Below are 27,428 nucleotides of genomic sequence, written 5' to 3'. Positions count from 1 at the left end.
CTCTTTAAATGAATGTTAGATTCTGTGGAACGCTACGGGAAAAGCAATAACATCTCCACGGAGACAAGCGGCTGACTCTAACCAGAAAAGTTACAGTGCAGCTTTAACATGATGCAAAATTTGACTTGAACACATTTTGGCACATATAAAACAGTTGATTACATTCTTACCACATATAAACTAAAGAGCACCTTTGTCCTCACCAAGTGCAAGCTACTGTTTGTCCTTTTACATAATTATGGATTATTTCAGCACATTAGACATTTCAAACACTTGTAAACTTTGACCTGTTGAAAACCGTTTGTTACTGGTTTGCCTTGAAAGTTCCACAATATGGCATTTTATTTATCCATTTAAAAAAGCAGCAGGCTTGTCTCTCCTCAGTTCTAACCCTGTCTCCATGAAGATAAACAGATTTAATCCTCTACTGTGGAACATTCCCGTCAAACAGTGGACATGAGCCCAAAGTGTTCCATAGTGCACCTTTTAAAAGTTGTCAACGTTGATGTTTTTTAATAGTTTTTCCCCTTCCTGCTTTTTGAATAATTAGTGCAATTTTAATAGCTTAACATCTCATTGGAAGGGACTAGAACTTCACGTAAAAACATGAGGTAAACAGGAGACAGATAATGCTGCAATCATGTGATCTTTCCAAGCAGATTGCGACGCCCGTTTAAGCCGAAAAACTCAAACGGGATGGTACCATAAACTGTATAAAAAAGTGGATCACAGCGTTCGGCTCCAGTCAAATGAAGCTCATCGAGGCTAGCAGCTACAAGGACGAATTTGGAGCCGAGTTTCGTATTTGGAAATCCGACTGCGAGTATCATAGCAACCAAAGAGCCAATCCGGAGCAAGGCTGTTGAAGGTAACGCCCCTTCCCGCCCACACTGATGGCTTAACAGGGAGCAGGAGCTTAGCAACGCTGTCAATCAAACCTGTTGCTAACGCTAGTGGGAGTGATCTCAGGGAAAGAAGGCGCCTGATTTGTCTGTTATTAATGTTTATGTAGCCGGGTCAAATAAAACAAAATCCAAGTTAACAAGTAGTAGTTGCAATTTTCGGCGTAGCCACTAGATGTCACTGTACTATATGGGTAATGCAGTAGTCACTTGAAGTCGCACGCGTGATGTCATCAACGTCAGACAGCCAAGTGCCTCAATGAGAACCAGACAGAAAACAGTGCGTGTGAGGATTAAAAATGTGAGTTTGAATGGGTTGAGCACAAATAATAATCTTTAATATTGATAAGTAATGCTGTAATGAGTGTCCTATTTTAAGATTATTCATTTAGTTATAGACCCAAGGATTGATATTCAGATTTTATTAATGGTTCAATGTAATTGTTTAGAATATTTAAGAAAGTTTTATTATTTTGTGACCAATCTTGTACATTTGTGATTTATTCAAGGGGAGATAGCACTGTCCAGGGTTCTTTTGTGTGCTAAGTTGTCCTGGGCAGTTTGTCCGCCATTTTAACGTGAGTTGAAGTTGCTGGTGTCTGGTCCATTCATTTTACACCTGGCCACATTTTAAACCTTGATTTACGGATAAAATTGCGAAATAAAAACCTCAGGATCACGTAGAGCGGGTTAATACGAACATTTTAAGACCAAAATGTCCTATTTGGAAAGCGGCGGCTAGCGGGTTAGCTATGTCCACTTATATATACGGTCTATGGATGGTACATTGCTTCTATTATAGGGCAATTTGCTGAATGTCTCTCCTCACTCTTCAGTGCCATTTCACACTGTTTACTTACTGCCCATCTAACAAAACAAAAAAAAACATGTACAATTAAACCAAAAAAGAAACAAAAAGTGACAAAGAGCAGATGAATGCAGCATTTAGTAACTGTACATGGGGTTTTCGTGTCATTTTTGGCAATGGGTAAAAATCGTAGTCGACCAACCAACCTATAAAGATCGGGATCGAAAGTAATTAATACTTTAAAACGATACCGACAAAATACGCCATCTTTGTTGCAAGCAGGCAGCAACTTCAAAGACGTAACATTAGCCAAAACTGTTTTAAAAAGCTGCTATCTTAACACGCGCAGAATTAGAGGTGGAATTATGACGTAAACAAATAAGCGAATCGTGTACTTAGGAGTAGGGTTGCGCAGTTTGGTGTATATGCTTAAAACGTAGGCTTCTGTTTCACTTCGTAAACAACTCTAAGGGCGTTAACATTCGAGAGAAGTCTGAAATCTGAACTGGTAAACTAATACAAGACTCCCATGCATTTCAGAATGTGTTTGAAGAGGGCTAAACTACAGGTACAACAGGGTTTTTCTATAAAATGACAGAAATTTGCTGCATTTGAGAGTCGATAATGGCTCTACCTCAAATTGCGATTACGTTTCAGTTGAGATATATGGTGGGGTCCTTGCCTGGGATCCAGAACTCACACTTTTCCAGTACTTTACGAAGATATGAGGCTGGTCACCGGTGAATATCCCCGAGTTCTGATGGGCGTGATTGACAGGCGGATCAGCCAATCGGGGACGTGCATGGGCGGTCTGTATTAAAACAAATATGGCAGCTTACAAGGAACAAAGAAAGACAGAAAAATATCACAAGAGACTGAAAAACATGGTGAGTTTCTGCAGAATTAATGAGGGAAGCACTAGTTTCTGTTGATCTAAAGTGAGAGAAATGCGATTTTGTTCACTCCTACAACTGGACGACTGAGGGATTACACAGACATCACTGAAATAGACAAATCTGACTGGACGATCATGTTTAGTTCTGACTCGACGGTGTTGGGGACTAGACTCTTATCCCTCTGTATAAAACATATACAGAGAGACATCATTTTGGATTTGCCAGGCAAGTGCTGCGCTACTTTTGAGTAAAGTCTAACTCCAATCGTTTAAACCTTAAAGTCTCCATTGGTTTACTATTACACCAACATGTAAATTAAATAAATGTAATGACAAACTCCTGATCTCTACATATTACGAGAATGGCACTTTGACTGTAGTAGATTCACATACTGTCAGATGAGCTGCACACGAGCTAAGTTCAATATAACACTGTACAATATAAAATGGAGTTTCAGCAGTTCGAAATGAATCAATAATAAAAAGGTAAATGTTGTTTTTAGAAGCTGCAAAAATGTTAAAACACAAATAAAAAATCTGGTATTTACAAAATGAACAAGAGTCTCTCATAAATAATGTTCAAAAGTCGTCATTTTGTTTAAGTGCAGTGTTTTTTTTAGTCATTTTTTTGTTCACCGTGAGTCAAAGATTTATGTCACATTTGTAAAGAGGAAAAGTTCAAAATGGCCACTTCATGATCCTGGAAAAAAAACGTCATAATTCCAAGTGATTTTTAATCACTTTTTCCATAAACAGCAGCGATTCTTGTTCCTCGGAGCAGCAGGATTTCCTTGGCTGGACAATTTCTTCAAAGTTAATTGTTTAAAGGGTCTATATTACACCCAATGGATTCTTATGAGGTTTTATCCATGTTATAATGCGGAAACATCATCAAAAACATACCAGGAGTTGTGTTTTGGATAATTGGGCTATCTCCAAAGCTTAAAACGCTGTGTTCCACCTTGTGATGTCACGTAGTGGTAGTTTTCAAGTTAACTGCTACTTTTTTAGCTTTGGTTCAGTGCAGATTGGCAATTCCAGGGCTGAAATCACCCAAATTATTCTAGTGAAGGTGTACGAAGTTTAAAAACGCAATGGAGCACTTCCTGTATTACCACATCATGACATCACAAGGTGCCATATGGTGGAGTGTTTTCAATTTGAGAGAAGAACTCAAACAACTCCAGGTCTGTTTGTGATGAGGAAACAACATTATAACAGATCAGAAAACAGTGTAATACAGACCCTTTAAATTGTGTTGGTGAGATTTTTGTTTTGTTTAGACAGTTTATTACCTCATATTGATGATTGTCAAAATGTAAAATGGAGCAAAACAGGTAATACTTGTTAATTAAAAACACATAATAATCCTCAGTACTACCCTGTTTAAAGTGCAAATTGCTTTTAGTCACAGTAAGGCAGCAGCAGTTGCAACCTGTTTAGAAGTTCCTACCAGTAGCTTAAAATCTATAAAACATTGGCACATTTACACAAAATTGTTTAAATACTCGTGTTATTCGGATATAAAATGTTTTAAAGCTGCACTGCGTAACTTTTCTGTCGTACAGTCTGCTATCTGCTTGTATCCATAGAGATATTATTATAATATCTATTACATTTCCTTGAATAGTTCACAATACGGCATTAAACTTATCGATCTCCATTGTGGTAAAACCGATAGGCCGAGTTACAGGTTTGATCCGTGGAGAGGTGGCCCTGCTCACACTAACTAACGCATGTTTTTCAAAGTATTTTTAGCGATTAAAAATAGCCGTACCTGAATAAATGCCAAATCGACGAGTTTAACGGCATACTGTGGAACATTCAAAGCAAAGTGATATCATCTCCATGGAGACAAACAGGTAGGGAAAGTTACAGAGTGCATCTTTAGCCTTCTTACTTGTACATCTATTATTCACGCTATAGAAAATTTAAATAACAATTAATGGAAATTGCCAGTTTAGGGTCAAGTTTGGGGTCAAGCGTTGGCCAATCACACGCGAGCACAGGGCGTACGCTCCTATTGGCCAGTTTCTGTACGTTAAACCCATTAATGTTTTTATTTGATCAAATTAACCATTTTATTCATTTGATTTCATTAACAAACTTTTCTGGTAGAAGGTTCTGCCACTTGCTTGTCTCCACGGCGATGTATCTGCTTAAAATATTTGCTAGAACATTCCACGGTGCGGCATTAAGCTTACCTGTCTCCATGGAAACCGCAGACGACACCACCAGGATGAATTACAAGTCAAATTTGTAAAGTTTTCAACAAGGTTTTTGTTTTTTTCTAGCCTAAAATTTAAAAATGCACACCTAATAAGTTTTATAGCATACTGTGGAAGATTCCAGGAAAACATCTCCATGGAAACGACGAGTAAGAAAAGTTACATAGTGCATCTTTAACTATTTAGAATTGGGCAGCCACCGTAGTTTTGATCCTTGCCGCTTACAATTCATACCCTGATTCTCCTGCCCCTACTTTTCCTCCGTCATCGGCTGGAGGTAATAAACTGTCTAACACATAGAAAATCCAAGGAGGGACAGTTGTTTTAGTGCAGGGTTTAGTGTTTGTCTCCCCCTCGTTCATAGTGTTGTTGATGGTCTGGTGCTGATTGAGATGACTCCCAGATGGGGGCGCTGTAGCTCAGTTCAGTGCGTGCTGTCGGATCGTGTGGAAGATCCAGTCCATTTTGGTGGTCCACCCTCCGTGATGAGCGTCGTTCATCTGCTTCATGAAGTAGTCCAGCGCTTCCTAGTGACCAAACACAAGTATTAGACAAGAGCGGCGCCTCCTAGTGACCAAACAAAAGTATTAGACAAGAGCGGCGCCTCCTAGTGACCAAACAAAAGTATTAGACAAGAGCGACACCTCCTAGTGACCAAACACAAGTATTAGACAAGAGCGACGCCTCCTAGTGACTAAACACAAGTATTAGACAAGCGCGACGCCTCCTAGTGACCAAACAAAAGTATTAGACAAGAGCGACGCCTCCTAGTGACCAAACACAAGTATTAGACAAGCGTGGCACCTCCTACTGACCAAAAGCACGCTTTAGACAAGAGCGGCACCTCCTAGTGACCAAACGCACTCATTAGACAAGAGCGGCGCCTCCTAGTGACTAAACACAAGTATTACACAAGCGTGGCACCTCCTACTAACCAAACGCAAGCTTTAGACAAGAGTGGCGCCTCCTAGTGACTAAACACAAGATTTAGACAAGCGTGGCACCTCCTACTAACCAAACACAAGTATTAGACAAGAGCGACGCCTCCTACTGACCAAACGCACTCATTAGACAAGAGCAGTGCCTCCTAGTGACCAAACACAAGTATTAGACAAGAGCGGTGCCTCCTAGTGACCAAACACAAGTATTAGACAAGAGCGGTGCCTCCTAGTGACCAAACACACGTTTTAGACAAGAGCAGAACAGTGGAGCTCAACAGTCAAAACTCACTAAATTTCCCAGAATTTTTTTCCAAAAAAAAAAAAAATAAAAAAAAATAAATATATATATATATATATATATATATATATATATATATATATATATATATATATATATATATATATATATATATATATATATAAATTCTGAGTTTAACAGCACAATGGAGGCCAACTAATATCCATAACACAGTTGTTTTTAGTCCAAAAACAAATTTAACAAATTTAAAGTTATAAGTCTTGTATAGCTATAGATAACCAGTTACCAGAGCAACCTTTAAAACTTTTATGTATTTACATAGATTTGCAGAAGCGACAGTGAATGAGCGACTAGCACAAACTTGAAGGCTGGTGGTTCAAACACCACTTGGACCCAAGGAATGTTGTTGTATACTTGGGCAAGACACTTCACCCACACTGCCCACCCTGTGAGGCACAGACTAGGGCCCTTGCTTCTGTCACTCTGCCCCAGGGCAGCTGTGGCTAGAGCAGTAACTTACCATCACTGATGATTGAATGTGTAATGAGTACAGTACAGGGCTCGAGAGGTTTGTCAGGCTTAAAACACAATACAAACTGTTCTAATGTACTTAGAGTATTTACTAGGGCCACGATGTATTTGTTTACAAACTTTTAAAGGCTCCATACTAATTAGACACAGGCCTCACATGAGGCTCAGTGTGGATGTGTGTGAATACTTTTCCATATTAAACCCCTGCTCTTCTCACCTGCTCAGTTTTCTCCAGAGCCAGAGTCTTCCTGATGTAGGCGATGTCGTCAAAGGACTGCAGCTCGGGCATCCCAGAGCCCAGCATCATGGAGAACAGGTTAATGAACAGGTTAGCATGCTGTCGGATGGCCAGGTACGCCTTATAACACATCTCCTGAAAACTGCACACAGAGAACGCAATTAGACAAACACAAGTGTGACAGGGGCAGAAGGCATTAGCATAAAAACAGGGATAACCAAGTAATTGTCTGAGATACTGAACCAAAATCTTTAAAATACAGGACGATGTTTTTCTGGTTGATAAATTAATAATACACCGAGCTGCAATGAGGTTACGGGGGTATTAGGAGAGAGATTAATAGCAAATATTTTCATAGATAAGCCAGTGTACCCTAGGAAAGATGCAGCTATAAGAGCAGCTTACCACAACAAAGTATCGATTGAATGAATAATGCAAAGTAAACCGATCTGAGTGTCTTTACAGGCACTGTATAAATCCAACGCATTATTATTGTTATGAGACCCAACTTAATAGATGGATGCAGTTCTTAAAAGATGTAGCCACTGTTTTTACAGTGAGGATTCGCTACCTGATTGTTTCCATGGAGATGTTAAAGCTTTGCCTGTAATGTTCCATATCGCACTAAACTTACCTTTGTGCTTACTCTGTGCAGCACGTTGGAGAAGGGATTATTGGCTCATAAACACCATGAAAAACATCATTCTTATGTTGAGCGCCTCTCCACAGATCTGACCTTTAACTAACCTGCTTATTACTATGTAGATTGATACGTTTATGGCCATATTGTGGAACATTTGAGGCAAAGCAATAACATCTCCCTGGAGACAAGCAGATGACAGAAAAGTTACAAAGTGTACCTTTTAAGATATGTTAAAATAGCTTGGATTAAGTAGTATTTATGTTGAATTACATCTTTCTCACTCATCTATAAATACAACAATGGAACAAGTCATATTCCACTGACGATTATAAGAAGACATTTTCATACTTCCATATTCATCACATAATATGACCATTATGTGACGTAAAATGCATGAAGAACATTTAAGATGTAAACTGCACAAACCGCTCGAACTCTTTGGTTTTGGCGCACTCCTGGGAGCCTTTGCTGATGACGATGAGGAAGTCCTGCGTCAGGACGAAGGGCACGCGCTCACGTTTGTATCCAAACTTCTTCTTCTTATGATCCAGGAAGTGCCCAAAGTCGATGTGAAACAGCTGCAACAGAGAAGACACAGTCACGATCCTGAACAAGCTACGGTTATGATGTGGAAGACAGCAACAAGTAATGGGAACGATTTATTTTGGTATTAATTAAGATTAGATGCAATTCATGTAATGATCATAACTGGCAACTGACACAATGATTTCCTGTTGGCTCACCTGTCCCTGCGCGCTCACCTGTCCATCATCCTTGACCATGATGTTGCTGTTGTGTCTGTCTCCGATCCCCAGGATAAATGTAGCTACACAGTAGCCAGCACAGGACCTGGTGAACAGATCCACTGCCATGTCATACCTGTAAAACACCAGGAGGAGGCGCTCAATAAAGAACTGCACCAAAGCAATAGGCAACATAAACAGATTTTATGAGGTCCACAGAATCAAATACGAGCCAGAATTTTACTTTTTCTTTTAAGATGAATTAAATCTCTTCGATAGTATCAGCTTTTAACAATATTAATGAGTGTTTATTAGAGATGGGGAGGTGGTAAAATGATAGTAGTTTTTAATAGCAGCTTTACAAATGAAGAATAATTTACAGCCTGATTCCTCTACATGCAGCTGCACCACACATGAGACCAGTTCCACATTCCCCATATGCACGAATCAGCCGTTTATAAAGTGCTCACATCTCGCCCTTGTTCTTGTCCTTGAGCCACTGGTGCAGCGTGTTGGAGTTGAACTGCAGCGCCCCCTTCAGGCCTCCCTTACACTGGATCTGCATGATGGTGTGAGAGTTACGCACCACCTCGATGAGCCCCACACAGTCCCCCAGAGACAGACAGCCGTACGGGAGCATCCTGCAGAGAGAAGGCAGGTTAAAGACTCATGAAACTAGAGGAGGAGGAGGAGTAAAACGGGGGGAAAATGAAGATACCGCAAATCGAGACCCTGGTTCTGCCAAATGTTCTCCATGATTTTGATGATCTGCAGAGTCAACATGTCCTGGCGCAAATCTGGAACAGCAACAAGGAAAATATAATTATATTTTTCAAGAGACAGCCAATGTTTTACTTTTAAAAGAATAAATATGCATGAATTCCAATTAAAAAAATAGGACTGCTGCCATAGCAATTCACAATATAAAAAAGTATATCCTCATGTAACAAGGAGGGTGAAATCAGACCCCGTACATCTAATTAAAGAGCCCATATTACGCTATTTTCTGATACAAAATTATGTTATAATGTTATTTCCTCATCACAAACAGACCTGGCGTTGTGTTTTGTTACATTCACACATGTTTAACACACAAACCTGCAGATTTAGGCTGAGTTCTTCTCTCAAATGGAAAACACTCACGTGCAGTAATACAGGAAGCACTCAACTGTGTTTTTAAACTCAACACACCTTCACGAGAATTATTTGGATAATTTCAGCTCTGGAATTTCCCAACTCTATTAACCAAATGTAAACGGTAGCTGTTAACTTGAAAACCACCACTTCATGACATCACAAGGTGGAACAGAGCATTTTGAGGTTTGGAGATGTAGACAGACTAATAATAAAGTGTGACTCAAACATCTGTGAATGAAATAAAACACAACTCCAGGTCTGTTTTTGGAGGTAACGGCATTATAACTTGGCTAAAATCTCACAAGAATACATTTAGTGTAATATAGGACATTAATATTTCATTTATTGTGAATAGAAACAGTCTGATACATTGCTATATTATGTTTTAGGATGTAGTTAGTGGTTGTTTTAAGACAGCCCAGCCAAGTGATGTACTCAAGAATTTGTGAAAGCCAGGGACCAGTCAGAGAGCTGCAAGTATGAGTCACAAACAGTAACCTTCCATTTCTATTACTTAACCAACTGGTGCTGAATGAAAAATCAGACAGAAGCACTCTCTTTGCAATGAAAAACAAGACACATTTTTAAAAGCAATGAACAGCAAAGTTCATGAGTTTTATGTAAGATCTGGGCGTGAGTCAGTCTTGAGTGTTTCTTTACCGTCTCCGTTTTTGAAGATGATCTCGTTGTTCTGAAACAGCAGCTCAGACATGATGTCAGGATTCTCCCAGTTCAGCCACAGAGGCCTTTTCGCTGATGACATGATCCTACATTCATCCAACCTGCACACACACACACGCACACATAGGAAACAGATATATGAGACAAATCCTTTTATACACTGGTCCTGGTCTCTCCAGATTGGATCCTACCTGAGGTTCCCGAGCTGGTGAGCAGGGTTCAAGGGGGAGGTGAAGTTCTGTAGTGCATCCATGTAATCAGGCCTCTTCATCTGATCCACAAGAAACCGCATCTGGACCTTAACAACAGGCACAGGAAATCATTATTCATTTTTTTTTACTAAATACTTCAGTTATGTAAGAAATTACCGGGCTCTGTACCAGCCTCAGTGTTGTGAGACTGGGTTCCATCAATCTTCATCAATTTGTTGAATGTCACCCCCCCACTCACTTCACACTTGGACTCACAAATGGACTCTTATGAGCGTTACCATGTTTTAATCATATGCACTCATCACAAACATACTCAAAGTTGTATATTATTATCGACTCACGCGTATGTAAGTGAAGTATTGAAGTCCTGTATTGTTCTGTATCTGAGGCTGCTGAATGCAACACTTCTCTTCCCACCCACAGCTCTTTATACAAAACATCTGGGTCATATACTTCCAAAAATAAAATAAAAATCTGCTGGTTGCCGCATCAAAGTGCTACTACGAACAGGTGGGTGTGTCAGTTCTGCAGATTTGAACAAAAGGTTAAAAAATTGGATGTTTCTCTTCATTTAAGGTTTGCATTGCAGTTTACAATTAAACTTGTGCTTGTGTCTCCTGTATAGTTATAAGCTATGACACCCGTGGATCATTATGTTAGAATTTGCACATTTTAAATCGCAATATTCATCTAAAACAACTTAATAAAAGTGTTAGAAAACTGTGGTGCCCAATGGGAGCTGACGTCACAGTAAACGCCATCACAACAAAAAGCCATGGAGCTGTCGGCCTTTCCTATGGATAGCTGGAGAGCAGATATTCTTTTATTTACACCAAAATAACTACGCGATGCTGCCAAATCTTACACATATCACCGATAAAGAAAATAAAACTGAAAAACGAAGTAAGTGTAATATGGCGTCTTGCAAATAAGCGACTAAAGATGCATGAATCACTCCAAAAATAGCTTTGAGAGGGCAAATGAGAAGGAAACAACGCGGTGAAAAGTTGATTTTGCAGAACAGGTCTAAAAAATAATGATCTGCGTATGTCACAGTGGAATACAAAACACCAAAAGCACAAAGCGTCTTCTTAAATACCAGGCGTTTAAATCTGCCCTGTCTGCTGCTTAAAGGCCAAAAAACTGATTAAACTTGGATCTCCTTGTGTTGTGCTGTTACCTTCTGCGTCTCGTCCTTCTTCTCCTGCTTGAGGATGTCTGTGAGGTTGATGAGTTTCTCCATGGCCTCCACCTGTCGGCTCAGGTGTTTCAGGTACATCCCACAGGCGCGGCAGTACGCCTCCAACAATAGCCCGAAACGCTGGCTCACCGTCTTATTGTGCATTTCTGACCTGGAAGAAACACAAGCAAAAATATGAGTTTTTTTCATATTTAATGGCACTGAAGATAACATTTTAATTATTATTCCAGTAAATGGGATATACACACTAACTAAAAGTAAAATACAGTGCCCTTCAGTCATTTGGGCAACCTTCAAAAAGAAAATCAATTGTAAATGCATAACAGTGAAATAAAATACAATTTATTAAGCCTGTGTGTTGAAGTTAGAACACACAGCACATCTTGGGTATTTTCTCTGAAGCTTATAATCTGTCTCACTTATTTCTACTACAAATTTAAATATACAAAAATAAAAGTCTGGGCAAAAGAAGAACAGTGCTGGTAACTGCTCCAAATGTCATTCAATGCCCTTGTTTTAATTTAATGAACTTAACATGTACTTCATTCCTGTTAAAATTTTGCAATATTCTTTTTAATGCAATTTTAACAAAGATATTATGCTTCTGTCTGCTTTGTAGTTATAATTTATGACACCAGTGGATCATTATTTTATATCATTTTAAATTGCAGACAAGAACAGTGACAATAAAAAACAGTATCATTTATGTTTTAAAAAGAAAACCACACCAGTGTTTCCACATCTTGCACCGAAGCAGATTGCACTGAATCTTATGTTTGTGAGCTGTGAAGGAAATTAAAATATTGTGTGATTATTTTACCTTTTAGAAATCACTCGGTCCTTTAACTAAAATTCATTTGTGTTAGAAAAACCTTTCATGTAAACCCTTTTGTTCCCTTTTGGTTGCTAATCTTGACGTGTTGTAATGTAAGTGAAGATAGACGCAATCAGACCAAACCGTTGGCTTTCAGATCTCTCTCCTTTGACGTCTATCACACCTTGTATTGTTTTATCTCCACATGTTAAATCCTGAGGTGAACCAGCTCATGAATGTCACCAGGAGTTTGTCTTGAGCTTAGAGAAACTTGGTGATTTGTATCATTCGGGGTCTGACTTTGGGAGAGATATTGTTGGTTGCTCGGTTGGACCTATTTATTGCAAGAAATAAACTCTTCATCTTTGCTTCAACACACATCAGAGCCTACAAAAGGAGTCTTTTTCATGAATGACATTATTTTTTTATTTTCTGACTTATTCAGCTGTAAATAAAACTGTACATTAAAGTTCTTAGTACAGCAACGTGTTCACTCGAGCAGCAACAAACATCTTGGTCGCACTAGTCCATCGCAGCCTCCACACTCACACCTGTAAAGCGTCTTTATAATACAACCGCGACCTTTGTAGACTGGCTTTTTTGTAATGAGACCAGAGGTGGGCAGTGTATAAGGGTGTACAACTTTACATCATCAGTACAAGAAACCAAACTTGCACAATTAATTAATCTAAATTCTAAAAGGACTTGATAAATGAAACAAATCCTGTGACTTCCTGTTGAAAACATCACAACAATGAGCCACGCAGCCACAGCCCCTCCTAAAGACAGCTGCAGAACACTCAAAACAAGCAGCAGATGTTTTTTTTTTAATTTGTGCATTGATAAAAAAAATAATTAATTGGTGTACAAAGTAAGCAAAGAAGAGTGGCCGTGTGTGGGATGGGGTCTGGCACTTGCAGTAGAATAAAGATTACTCAAACACTCAAGAATCACTCCAAATAAAACTATGACTGTGTAAATGAGGACATGTCCCCTAAGTTCATCAAAGTTGCAAATGTTCCTTGATGACACTATATTTTGCTTTTAAGTCTAAATGTATAGGAGTGGGTGCTTACTTGAGATGCCAGAAGAAGAAATGGCCGATCCGTTGGTTGGTCAGAGCCTTTTTGAGCAGGAAACGGGCCAGAGGATTGTCGAGGTACTGCTCATATTTAAGAACCTAAGACCAGAGGAAACACATCTAAATCTACAGACAGTAGATTCAGACTCATCAACTTTTCAACCAAGAATCTCACAACAGAAAACAGTCATTCATGTAACACTTATGTCTTTAGGGATGTCGGTGTGGACTGATCTTACAATGTTGTGATCATATAATATATAGACCTATTTGTAGGAGCATCAGTGATCTTTTTCTGTTCTAATATATATTTTAGTGGTAGAAAAACATATTTTACTTATGAAGCTGGTTATAAATTGTAAGGTGAACACTTTTTTGTTGATGTCATACAAAAAAATCGATAAATAATGGGATAAAGTTGTAGCAGTGTTATTGTTAAATGTAGGCGATGTAATACTGCCTGAAGGGGGCGCTCCAACACAGCCACATGCCTCTACTTTTCCTCCTTTTTGATCAGCCTGTGTAATGCTGAGTGAGTGACAGATGAATTTAACCAATCACAGTGAGGTGTGAAAAATAAGATAACTTTAAAGGGCAAAGTCAAATTTGTTTTGCCCCAGTACAGATATATTTTAAAAGCAGCTCTCAGGGTCGTATGTTGTTGTTTTTTATTACCAGGAAGGGCGCTGTTAGCATGCTTGTTGTTGTTAGCATTACCGTGATGGCAAAACTGTGCTCTTGTCACAAAAAGTTGCGAAAAGCACTTAAAATCTCATCATCATCATCTAGTTCATCATCAGTGAATAATGAACTAGTTCTGTCCTTCACATTTTTAAAGACGTCTTTAATGACGTCTTGGTGCTGTATTCACCTTATGCCAGAAGTTGCTGTGGGCACCGTCATCATTATTTGGGTTGTATTATTTTGTATGGAGCTGCCGACCTTGATAGCAAATAAGTTCTACAGAGACTACAGAGCCGTTTTAAAGCTTCCCAGAGAATCGGTGCAGTGTTGACTTGTTGTTGCACATAAACACTGAACATTTGACACAAACCAATCTTCTTTATTTAATATTTTAGCACCGAAACTTTTCCCAAATTCTCCATTGAAAGAAACGGGATTTCCACTTAACCACAAGTGCTACTACAAAGAAAGCGCGGTTTAGTTGCATTTACGGAAAAAGTGGGCAGGGCGAAATAAGGTCAATAAAGCTGTATTTAAAGTGTGAATAAAATGTAACCTTTTAGTCAAGTGTTCTATTTATATTGTATAAAGCCCTGTGTTTGGACTGACCTGCACGAGTTGTATGAGGTACTGGGAGAGCTTGTCGTCGGTCAGATATTTGTCCAGACACCGCACAGCAAAGTGTCGGACCATGGGGTCGGGATAGTTACAGTCCAGCAGCTCCATGGCCTGCTCCGGGCGAATGGAAGGCCACTCCTTCAACAGGCAGTACATCTGAGAACAGACAAACCACTGTGAGTTATACACATTTAACAATCTGGAATTAAGGATGGGACGATAAACAATAGTATCATTTATCGTGATAAAAAGGGTTGTTAATTTATATAATCATGATAACCACCAACAAAGATAATCTCCAACAAAGATAATCACCGTTGTTTCACCAGAATGTGCAGAATAAACATAATTTTCCCTGATGATCTCCTCTAGATCACTGTTGTTTTCACTTATTATAAAGTACAATTGTTTAAATATGGAACCTATTCATAATATTAAAATTGTAATTAATCATATCCAGAACTTTTTTAAACCACCAGCAACAATAATTATCATGATATAATCATTTAATCACAATTATAAGATAAGATAAGCTATGCCTTTATTAGTCCCACAGTGGGGAAATTCCAGTATTGCACCGCACAGTTAAAGAACAGAAGGAAAATGGTACATGCAATAAAACAAGATAATAGATAAATAGCTTAAAATAATTAAAAAATAGACTTAAAAATAAACTAAAAATAGACTCTAATGTAACATTTTGGCCATGATAATTGTGAAACCAAATTTCAATATCGTCCGATGCCTATCTGGAGCAGCTGATAGTGACTGGGAAGCGCAATGACACATATTTGAAGCTGATTGGTAGAAGCATCACAGCAGCAAACAAACTATGATTAGATCAAGTTCAGCACCTTTCCTGTCTCCCAGTTTTTTCCCCAAACACAAAATAGTCCATATAGGCTGAAGTACATGTGTTGGCGTCATCATGTTTGTTTTGGTTTGTTTGAGAGCTTCACCTTTGGCTTCTGTCCACACCACAGAGAAGCACTAGTCTCATTACTGCTGCGATGCCAGAGAAAAATCAGACTTTCCACAGACATGCAGTGCTCCGAGGTCAGTGTAACAGCACGTATACTTTTAATGTTTCTCACCTGAGCGACTTCATCTCTGGAGTTCCACTTCACGGCCAGGAGGATCTTAGGGAGGATTTCAGGGATGTTCATACAGTAGTGCCTGCAGAAAACAGAGATGCGCTGTTTTATTTGATACTGTACCTGCTCCATGGTTCTCCGACTTCACCTGAAATAATACAAACACGTGTTACCTGTGTCTCCAGAGGAAGTCCTTCTCCTGCTCTGTGATGTCAGACAGTGGGTCTCTGTTGCTGAGCTGTCGGAGCTGTTCACTGTCGCTGTCCGTCAGAGCATGATCCCTGGCAACCCGATTACTCTACAACAACAATACACTGCATTTCATTTGACATACGATATTGACCTTGACCCCATTCACTTGTGCCTCTAAACGCTCCAAACCGTGATTTTTGTGGTGGCACTTCCGGGTTCTTTTCAATGGCCAATTTGGGAAAAGTTTCGCCTCAACAATATGATATAAAGTAGAGTTGATTTGTGTAAAATGTTATATGTTCATGTGACCAACAAGTCAACACCTCACTGATTCTCTGGGAGGCTTTAAATAGTAGGCTCTGTAGTCTGTATAGAACTTATCTGCTGTTGAAATCGCTAGTCCCACGTAAAATAACACCCAAATTACGATAATGTGTTTTAACATGTCTATAGGTATCTCTCTATCTTTTATCTGATTTTCAAACCATGAAAGATAGAGGCAGGTAGTTCGGCTTGTTACCCAGCGCTTTACCTTCATGACTCTCAGTAATATCCACTTCTAATCATTATTCAGGCACAGAATTTTTCTTCCAGTTTGTGATCAATGAATTATCTTGATATTATACCTGTCGCGATAATAAATTCTGAGGTGCGATATATCACGACAGAGATATACAGTGATAAACGATAATACTGAAACCACTTTTTTCCACTGACACAATAACATTAATGTAACATGATCGCAGTAAACCATTTTTAAATAGACAGGATCATTCAAAAGGCCTGAGCTGCAACAAATACATAGCAGAATAAACCAATAATTAGCCATAAAAGTTAATTATTCAACGCTCTACAGCTCAAATCTTATAATATCACAACAAAAATACCAAAAATCTCCCCACTTTTACAAAGAAAAAGAACACAAGAAGAATACTGAGTCCCAAATGTATTGTCCCAGCTTTCACATATTGATCTATAAGTCGATATAGTAATTATTGTGACAGGCCTATTAAATATTATTATACTGTATGCGCAAGTGCTCCTTGTACAGTCTCATCTAAGGTGGAAATATAAAACTAACTCTTTTACAAGGAAAACACCGGGTATCTTAGCTTAAATATCTTAACTTATAATAGACATTCAATTCTAAACATGTCATAGTGTCATCACGGTGTAAACAGACAGAAAATACAAAAATGCATTGACTTCTTAAACTTGCAAAGAGGCATGGGATGGTGTGGAAATGTTGAGCCGCAATTATCATGGCCAAAATAATTGCGATTAATAATTATATCATGATAATTATTAAAACAGTCAACAGTTTAAAAATGTTATGGGTGTTAATAATTATAATTTTAATGTTATGAATAAGTTCTATGTTTAAACTACTTTTATATGATTGTACTTATCTGTCACAGTTCTGCCTGTTTTCTAAGAAGTGTGGCGGTTTTTCTTTGTGTTGCATTTGAGTCCAGTTTAACCTGCGTGACTTTATCAGTAAACTCAACCACAGCAACTGGCTTCACTGCTTGCACTAGTTCAGATGGAGCCGACTGCTAAAACACTCTGACTTAAACATGCGTGAGAAGAAAATTACGTCAGAAAATGCTCTAGCAGAAACCTTGAAAATGTACAAATACTGAGAACACTGAAAGCCTCCTGTGTAACTTGAACAACAATTTATGAACGCAAGAATAAACTCTCAAAACTCCATAGCACTAACAAGTTTTTAATAAAAGCATCATGTGATATCACCTTAGACATGTCTGTGTTATCATATTGAATGTTTCATGTTTGCACCTGCCTTAGGACAACGGATGAAATTTAGCTCCAGTGCTAACTCCGGCATATTTATGTGGAAACTTTTTTGTAGACGCATTGATTAATATGTACTGTCCTAATTCAAATTAAAAAAACAACAACAAAAAAAACAAATAAGTGTTATGTCCTCCCTCACTAAAACATACTCCTTATTTCCAATTCTAACATTGTGTGGTATGAACTTATTTTTCATATAATTTCTGGTTTTACAAAGTGTTTAAATGTCGAATGCCATGTGCCGGTTTGTTTGTCTAAGGTTGTGACGTCAATTGTAAAGTGGGCTACTGAAACTAACTGGAAAAAAACACCTGCAGATACATTTAAACACTGTGTAACTTTACTATTCAAAATGTAATGATCTAATATTTTGTGTTTAGTTCAGAGTTGACACCTTTTGTGGTTCTGTTTATGTCTTGTTGTTAATGTTACCTGCTTTTGTATGTGACTCTGGTTCTATGCTGATTTTGGTCAGTTACTGGTCTGTTTTTGGAGACTGGCGCTAGTGAGTTGAGACTGTTGTTGTTCTACTCTTGTTTTGGCGTGGGTTAGCCCTTATGTTCAGAAAATAAACACACCAGAAGAACTTTGGGTGTTTCCTTACCCCAGAACGCTACAAAAACTAGCAGATTCCTCTTTCTCTGTATTTCCCAGGTGATTGGCGTCAGGTGAGTTGGTGTTAGCCACATCAAGAGCCGCTCACATTTGTCAGTGTTCATGAATACTTAAAACATGCTTCTGTGCTGTAACATTTTCCCACATCAGAGACGAACCAACAGAGATCATCCAGAAATCCGATCAGACACTCTCGCACAAACGGCCTCATTAATAATACAGCACAAATTAGCACAACTGAAGCTGAAAATCACTAGAGAGGCCAAAGCAGCTAAAGCAATAGCGGTAAATCTGCTAACACATTACGCACACATCTGACATACTAAGTGCTGCTAATGCTACACACGCAATAAATCTACTGGAGAGGTTCACATAATACTTATACTGTAATACATCTAGAAATTGCTTGTTAAATTATGAATAAGATGACTGGAAAAAAGCTGTGTTGGGTGGAATGAGAAGAAAATATGAATGTTTAATTATTTATGGATGAATCCTAGTTTGAAAAAGACTCAAATATAAAGGTTTTGTCTAGGTGTGGGCTTGGATTGTTTTATTTATCACATTTGAATTGAACTGAAGTTGAATTTAGCAGATTGTAAAGATGTTAATATTCTAAAGCAATACTGAGTAACTTTCTAGCAGTGGCACATCATTTGCATAATTTCATGGAAAATTATAGCCAAAGGAACAATATTTCCATGGAACTAAGCAGAAAGAGGCTCTCATCCAGACTAAATAAAAGTCCGGTTTGTGGTGATGCAATCCCACTCACAGTAAACACACATGCTGTTTTAGGATCGATATCTCAACATTAACTCTGAGAATTCTTGCTATTAAAACCAAAATGGCGGCCACACAGTGGGGCCTGCGTCTGTTACCTGCCCAGAGAGGTTACAGTTGAAGCCCAGCTCTCTGGAGATGGTCCAGTTTGCATGGTCCTCCACAGCGTTCATGTCTGGATATTTCACGGGGCTGCTGAAGTGGTCAAACTCCAACTCCAAACATGGAGTTTCCTGCAAAAAGATGCAACAAAATGAGCAAAAATAAACAAGTGATGTCAGATATGGATTTCTTTCAGTTGATACTGATAGCCAGTATTTTATATTTGATTTATTTTAGAAAACTTTATTAGTGAGATGGTATTCCTTGGAGAAAAAAATACTCCAGCGCCCTCGAGAGATCACCGGATGACAAGAGGCATGGTCAGTCTGAGCAACCTGCCAGGCTCGTAAGGCTGACCATGCCTACAGGAAGTAACAACCACTGTTATACGTCACCACCAAAACCAGTGACACTTCTGACAGTGGCTCGCTGCTAGCAGCCGAAACACTAACCAACATCTCACAACATTGTTTTCCTGAAAGAAATCAAATATAACTACTGTAATTAAATGTTATCAAAGCCAAAAACTTTTAACTAACTCTTTCTGTTTTGGCCTATAATAAATATTTGCATAGTCATAAACCTCTGAAGCTCTCTCCCTGTGGTTTTATTTTAGATTTATAGTGAGACCCACAAATTGAAGTCAAGTTAAAAATAGATAATTAAATAAATAAATCTGTCACCTTGTTGGGGTTGGAGCCGGTGACTCCGATGGGGTTGAGCAGATCCTCCAGGCCATGAGGGACCGGCCACAGGTTCAGAGCCATTTTATTGGCCACCAGAGTGTGAGTGTAATCAAACAGGTTTATATTACCCCAGGCCAGAGGACAGTGCTCCTGCACACACAAAACAGACACATTTAAGTACATGCAAGTAGGACTGTGCAATTAATACAATTTCAATTCAAAGTGAGATTCAATTATCTGTAATAGTCTGTGATCAGCTTGGATCTTTTAATGGAGAGGTCCACAGCCAACCCTCTGTCAGTAAAAGCATGAGTTCAGACAGGAGCAAGACGTTAGACTATTGTGTTTTAAAGCCACAGTATGTCATTTTTTACACTATAATCTAAACATGTTTTTTTCTATTATGGTTGTTTACTGCACTGAAAAATGTACTCTGAGTGGGCTTGAATCTCCACAAACCTGACTCTTATGGCTATAACCTTCCACAGTATAATGGCATAAAACTTATATTTCCATGGAGAATGGATTTAACTTTCTATTCCCATGTTTTTGTAGAAATTATTATTATTATTATTATTATTATTATTATTATTATTATTATTATTATTATTATTATTATTATTATTACTATAGTTAACATTTGTGTCAAGGTTCACAAGTTCATAAATACACTATAAAAAAACACATCTGATTCAATGAGCACAAACTGGAAGTAACACATGGGCAGCTCAGCTTGAGACTGAGGCAGTTTACAAAAACATATTGTTGTTATCAAAGTTATCATGGATTTTTTTCCCATATCGATCCGATTCCAACATCTGGAAAATTACACATATTAGCAGAGATCAATAATGGCCAAGATACATTGTCCATCCCTGTTCAGAACTGAAAAATGTAAAACTGATTAACTATAAACATCAACTAAAAACATTAACTTTCACTAAAGAGCAGTGATGGATCCAGGTGTGAAAGGACAGACGGCCAGTCAAAACGCATCTATTTATAGTAAGTGTATCTTTTATCTTTATCTTTAATTCAGACGCTGAAAGAGCATCCTCTCGTCTGACCTGGCCTGGCACGGCTCCACCAAGAACAGAACCAGCGCAGCTTCGTTTACCATATCTATGTCTGCTTTCATTGATACACTCGCCCACACACACACCTCTTCAGCAGACAGGAAAAATCAATCCACGCGGGTGTTACTTACAAGGCTCAAACAATGCCAAACAGCGCACAGTCCGACACTTTTACATCACTCCACAGACGGGACATTAAATAATCACATGACCTTAGACTCAATAGAACAGATTTATGAAGGGCTGTAAGATTCATCGCTATCAATATCTACGCTATTAACAAATCGCTACAGACTGCAGTTTCTGAAGTACCATAATTTCCTTCCATGGCAAATCCAGAATTATATGTCTCTATGTTTTTATACAGAGAGATATCCTTCTGGTCAGCGCGCCCTCTGTTATCCTGTCAGCCATGTTTGTTTTGATATAGACTTTGCGCGTCTCTGGTTGGTTAATCCACCTGTCAATCATGCCCATGTGTCAGAGAGATTCACTGGTGAGAGTCAAATCTTTTGTAAAGTATGGATCCCAGGCAAAGAATAAAAGATCCTGCCTTATTCAGCATAAAAAAACGACTTACCCTGCAGCTTAGATTTTTACAAACATGTCCTGAAATGTGATTCTTGTGTTAGTTTGTTCAACTTCAAAAACGTTTGCAAGACAAGGTAATTTAGACATTGGCCATAAATGATTTACAGTTTTAGCTGTAACATGAACTTGGCTTCCACAGAATAGGTTTATGAAGCGTTTATGGTGTCAAAGTGCCATTATATTACAGCTATAACAACAGTCAGGCAGAGGAGATGTCCATAGCGACTTGTTACAGAGTGAGTCCAGGAAAGGGCTATATGTCAATAAATTATATTGTGATTTCCTTGAAGACAGTTTACAATTTTGTAGATGGTAAAAGTGAAACAGTGCCCTGATGAAAAAGCATGTAAAGGGGATGATCCGTAAAGAGAGGGGCGCTACATAGAAAGTAGAGTCAAAAGATTTAGAGAAGATATACTGTGCTCATGTCTGCTATATTTTTATAATCTATGGCACCTGTGGATCATTATGTTATAATTTGGACATTTTAAATCCCAATATTCATGTAAAAGAAACAAGTCTTTGTTTCTTTTATATGAATGTTGAATTTTTGGGTTTGAAAACTGCAGTGTCCAATGGGAGCTGGAATTGCCGTAAACATCACAACAAAGAGCCATGAAGTTGTCGGCACTAGTGTCGATTTTTTTTTTCATTTGTGCAAAAATTCAACTAAAAGCGGACCTCTCAGTTCTGCAGTTTTGAATAGGAAGTCAATTGTTTCTATTAGTGAGCCATTTTAGATCAATATTGCAATTTACAAATTAACAAAATGTAAAAAAAAAGCTGTACATAAAGTAATGGCCTGATATTTTGTGTTTAGTTCAGAGTTCACACCTTTTGTTGTTCTTGTAACTGTTTAAATGTTGTTATTGTGAATGTAACTGCTTTTTGTATGTGACACACAAGGTTCTAGTCATCAGTCACTGGCATAGACTGTATATATAAATGGACATAGCTAACTTGCTAGCCACCGTGTTGTAAATAGTGAGTGAGCATGGACATGGACTATTCCATTGACTCTGGCTCATCATTTTGGTCTTAAAATGTTCATATTGACCCGCTCTACATGATCCTGGTATTTTTAGTTGGCTATCGTGTCCATACCTCAAGATGTGAACATTAATAACAGACAAATCAAGCGCCTTCTTTCCCCAAGGTCGTTCCAGCTAGCGTTAGCAACAGGTTTGATTGACAGTGTTGCTAAGCACGCGCTCCCTGCTAAACCTTTACTCCGGATTGGCTCTTTGGTTGCTATGATACTCACATCAGAATTCCTAATACGCAACTCTGGTCCAAACTGGCCGCTATAACTGCTAGCCTCAACGAGCTTCATTTAAGTGGAGTCGACCGGGTCCACTTCTTTATACAGTTTATGTTTTGCTCTTGTTTTGGCGTAAGTTACAGCCTACAGTTGCCCTGGTGTTCAGAAAATAAACAACCAGAACAGATTTGCCATGTTTCCTTACACCAGAACGCTACAATGTGTTATAGTTTGATAGCGTAATACTAAATACTAAAAAAAAATCATAATATGTGTCCTTTAAGGAAGTAGCTATGGCTGTTAATCGTTATTGCAGTACAGTATTTGTTATAGCCCTGCGTAGTAAATGGAAAAGTGCGTGCTGGTGATTATATTTCTGCTGATGTTTTTTGCCACCCCGACACTGTTTAGTAATTAAACAGAGACAAAGACGATACTGCGTCTCTCATTCACCGAGGGACACTCAAGACAGCAGACTCCCGTGTAATGCCAGGAGGATCATGGCCAACAAGTCACATGCACATTCAATATTTAGCTATTACGCACGTTAAGAGGAGAGGCTCAGGGCGGGTTTGTTCACCGCGGTGCAAGTTCAAACTACAAATGAACAGAGTGATCATCAGTAATCATCAGGGTGTAGTTGACTAAAGACTGTGGGATAATTAAAGGCACAAGGTCCCCAAACTATTAACGTGTAGGTCAAGATAACACATTTTGAAGTTTGATATATCGCTGAAGTAAATATAGGCGATAAACGATAACATTGAAGCTAATTTATGTCACTGACACAAAAAAAGAGCAGATTTAAAATACAAAAACTATTCTAAATGTACAATATTGTTAAAAATCATAAGCTGCAATAAATAAACAACAGAATTAAACACTTACTTTTTTGCATCTGTAATGAGTCGTAGATGTAATTAACTCAAGCTTTTATAGTTTAAATCTTATCATCTAGCCAAAAAAACCCCAATAAGAATTCCCTGTAGCACAAAGAAAAAGTACACGTGATAAATACTGACCCCAAAAACTACTGTTCCACCTCTCATGTACTGAAAGATAAATCGATATAGTGATTATTGTGACCGTTTTATGTATGTGACGTTTTTATGTTTCTTTATTTTTGACTTAGTTTAGTGGGATAGGACCTGTGCTAAATATTTATGATGGTTTTACATCTGTTCAGAAAGAAAGAACAGAAAGAAAAGTTGAGAAAAGAAAGTTGAAAATTACAGGAAGTGGCGATGAGTTCTAAAAAGGAATATTTTTACCTATGTCAACAAAACACAAAATTATAAAAAATGCATATACAAAAATGCAGGGACAATTTACGCGAAAGGAACACATTTTTCTGGCACTGTGTAATGAATCCTGAACTGAAAACATATTTAAATCTAAATGCAATACAGTTAGAAAATAAGCATTTTCATTTCCCCAAAATTGTGCACCTCTACCAAAATAGCCACAAAATATTAAGTATACCGTACATTAAGTTATAAAAAGTACAAGTAGGGCTCGTTTGAATACTGGCTAAATGCTTATTTCTGTGTCACCCGTTTTTGTTGTTGAAAATTGAAAGTGCACTATGTAGCTTTTTGAGTGGAGGTTCTGCCACCTGCTTGTCTCCATGGAGATGTTGTTAATTTGCCTGGAATGTTCCACAGTATGACATTAAATGGATCTATCTCCACGGAATGGAGACAAACAGATGATGCCACCAGGTCGAGTTACAAGTCAAATCTGTTAAATGGCAACTCTCTCACATTGATAACTTCATGTATTTCAAGGTGTTTTTAGCCATTAAAACATCTATAAGACAATAAATGTAAGATATTTAAGTTTAATATTGTGGAACATTCCAGGCGAAGCAATAACATGACCAAGGAGACAAGAAGAAAGCAGACCCACAACAAGAAAGTTACATATTGAACCTTAGAGGGGGTATTTTTTGGAGATTTCTACCATGTTTTAACGTTTCCTCATTAAAAACATGTCTCTAGAGGTTTTAGTTGTCATCCATACATGTTTGAGTAATCTAGCGATCTCTCCCGGGCCCAGTTCAAACCCACCTTACGGTTAGCTGTGCAATTCTGTACAAAGTTCCACCCACAAGCTACGTCATCCATGCTCCCACAAGACAATTTTCCATAAACGTACAGAAGCATGGCATAAAACAATACACTACAACTTCACAAATCTGATGTGATGTGCAGTAGTTTCATTAGCAGGATGTACGTTGATTGTGTTGTGACAGCGCTCTGAAATTTGGGGCTCAGAGTGTCAAAAACAAAAGTGTTAATACAATGTTTTCAGCAAATATAGCGTTTTCAAAATGATAATAGATAACATGGTGATCTAAATATGCTATGTGTTAGTAATTAATACCCCTTAGAAGTGTAATACCCCGTCTTTAATCAATAAATACAAAGACTGCAGAGATTCTTTGAGCTGTTTCGTGCTTTCCCTGAGTGCGTGGGCGTGCTGTGTACCTCTTTAGCTCCCTTCCTTCCTTTGACGGAGCAGATGGAGAGGCAGAGGCGGGCAGCGCGGGGTACGTCTGGGATGTACATGTCGTATGTGAGCCACTCGTTCCACCTGCAGAGAAACACCGTCAGAGCAGAGGGAGGGGGTGAGAACATGGAACAGCTAATGATACAAATGTACAGGGAAAGCCCAGGGAGGAAGGCAGGCAGGAGAAAAACAATCAGAAGAGAGCAGAGGGAGGAGGGTGTGAACGTGGAACAGCTAATGATGCAAGTGTACAAGGTAAGGCCGGGGAGGAGGACATGCACCAGAAACAACATTAGAGCAGAGGGAGGGGGTGTAAACATGGAACTGCTAATGCTTAATGTACACACGGCATGCAGGAGAAATTATGGACCTTCTACAGCAGGGGTGTCAAACTCAAATGCATAGTGGGTCAAAATTAAAAAACTGAGATAAATTCACAGGCTAAACTTAGAATTTATTGAAAAATTGATACAGGTGTCCGGATTTAATGCATAATTGATGATCTCATGGGCCAAATATAATTAAACCGTGGGCCAGACTTGGTCCCCGGGCCTGAGTTTGACATATATGTTCTACAGATTTTACACAATGATAATTATGACACAAAGTATGTAAATTTACCACAAAACTTTAATATTTTTACAGGTTAGTTGTAAGACTAAAATTAGTTTTCTAGTGTTAGCAAGACAAAACTAGAGAGCGGAACAATAAAAAGAGCCTTATTTCTCAAGTATAGGTCAATATTTGGACCAAAAACCTGGCTAATGGAAAAACATAACGCTGCTTGCTATAAATATTTTCTTAGTGTACCTTGTATGCATGTATTAAAGTGGCACTAAACACCTCTAGCTGCTAAACTGGGCAGCACCTGAAGGACTAAAGGGGGGAGTGAGAGGGAGGAATGGCAGAGTCTAGAAGTACAAAGAACAGCAAACTTCAAACTCCGTCCCCTGCAGCCAGGTGTTTGTAATTTAAAACACCTGGTTGTATTCAGGGCAGTCCTATGTGTTGTCACATTGTACTTGAAACTGTGATGGTCAATAGAGGCAGCACACACTCAGTTTTTGAAGACAAATCTGAAAATTTAGCTAGTTAACCAAACCAAAATTACAGTAGACAATAGTATTAAAACACCATATATAGTCCAAAAGTAGTTAAAAAAAAAAAAAAATGTAATTTCACTTTAAACCCAGACCAAGATATTTGAGTGTGCGTTTTAACAGCTCAGACAAAAGCTGACAGTGACTGGGGAGGTCTCTTGTGACATGTACAAAGAGGATTCAACAGTAACACAATACAGGCGGTTAATGTTTCTAAACTGTTAAGTTAGCCTCCAGGCTGAAGCTGCTCAGACAGAATTAGCTCTGTCTGCTGCCTTTAAAACTATTCCAGTTAAATAGAGTGAAAGTGGAAAACAGTGAGTGGAACAACAATGGGAATTACAAGCTGCAAGTAACTGCTATGTATTTATTATTATTAAATATTCACTTTTTTAATTATTATTATTTTAACAGTTATTTTAGTTTTTTTTTCCCCAATCAGACCTCAAACAATTTCTACTGTCATGAACCAGGTTAAGCTTTAAATATGTAACTTAGAGTATTTTACATAAAAAAAAGCTTGTAAATACATACTTTCTGCTTCAATTTAATTTAATAATAGTGTGTTTGTGAAAAAAAAGGTTTTCTTGACAAAAGGTACGTGTTAACTTCTGTTTATTCCCCAGATAACGTTTCTTAAAATAGTCAACAACTATTTAGTACTAGATTAATTAACTGATGCAGCGTAATGGGAATCCAGTTAAGAATTAGAGTTAAATGTTCTTGGCAGTGTACAAATGTTCACGAAGTAGGAATGTGGTTTGGAAATTTCAGCAACCTATAACAAGGAGCAATAATAATTAAATGTACTATATAATAACAGGGCAGTGGTCTGGGTAAGTTCCATTGCAACGGAAAATTGAATTCTGTCAACAGTATAAAAGTGTATTCATCCATTTAATTTATTTTAAAGTTGATAGAATTAAACGTTCCATTGCAATAGTAGGCCATGCATGATGAAAGTTAAAGAGTAAAATAAAACA

At 38.2% G+C, this 27,428-nt stretch overlaps 1 protein-coding gene across 1 annotated transcript in view; it reads right to left on the bottom strand.

Moving 5' to 3' along the window:
- Positions 1–151: 151 nt before the first annotated feature.
- Positions 152–27,428, bottom strand: part of pik3ca (phosphatidylinositol-4,5-bisphosphate 3-kinase, catalytic subunit alpha) — a 45,859-nt gene continuing 18,582 nt past the window's right edge. Inside the window, exons 11-26 of the mRNA XM_033965079.2 lie at positions 25,324–25,429; positions 19,904–20,056; positions 19,217–19,351; positions 15,884–16,008; positions 15,711–15,792; positions 14,608–14,772; positions 13,310–13,413; positions 11,399–11,570; positions 10,198–10,304; positions 9,986–10,107; positions 8,907–8,985; positions 8,659–8,829; positions 8,207–8,324; positions 7,872–8,023; positions 6,782–6,944; positions 152–5,360 (exon numbers count right to left, since the gene is read on the bottom strand). Coding sequence (XP_033820970.1) covers positions 5,253–5,360; positions 6,782–6,944; positions 7,872–8,023; positions 8,207–8,324; positions 8,659–8,829; positions 8,907–8,985; positions 9,986–10,107; positions 10,198–10,304; positions 11,399–11,570; positions 13,310–13,413; positions 14,608–14,772; positions 15,711–15,792; positions 15,884–16,008; positions 19,217–19,351; positions 19,904–20,056; positions 25,324–25,429 — 2,062 coding nt within the window. The 3' untranslated portion in view covers positions 152–5,252. The remainder of the gene's footprint in view (positions 5,361–6,781; positions 6,945–7,871; positions 8,024–8,206; positions 8,325–8,658; positions 8,830–8,906; positions 8,986–9,985; positions 10,108–10,197; positions 10,305–11,398; positions 11,571–13,309; positions 13,414–14,607; positions 14,773–15,710; positions 15,793–15,883; positions 16,009–19,216; positions 19,352–19,903; positions 20,057–25,323; positions 25,430–27,428) is intronic.

This window comes from Periophthalmus magnuspinnatus, chromosome 4 (genome assembly GCF_009829125.3).
Source record: "Periophthalmus magnuspinnatus isolate fPerMag1 chromosome 4, fPerMag1.2.pri, whole genome shotgun sequence".
In the NCBI taxonomy this organism is placed as follows: Eukaryota; Metazoa; Chordata; class Actinopteri; order Gobiiformes; family Gobiidae; genus Periophthalmus; species Periophthalmus magnuspinnatus.
Note: the sequence above shows the minus strand (reverse complement) of the source record. Positions and strands in the feature narration are given on the sequence as shown.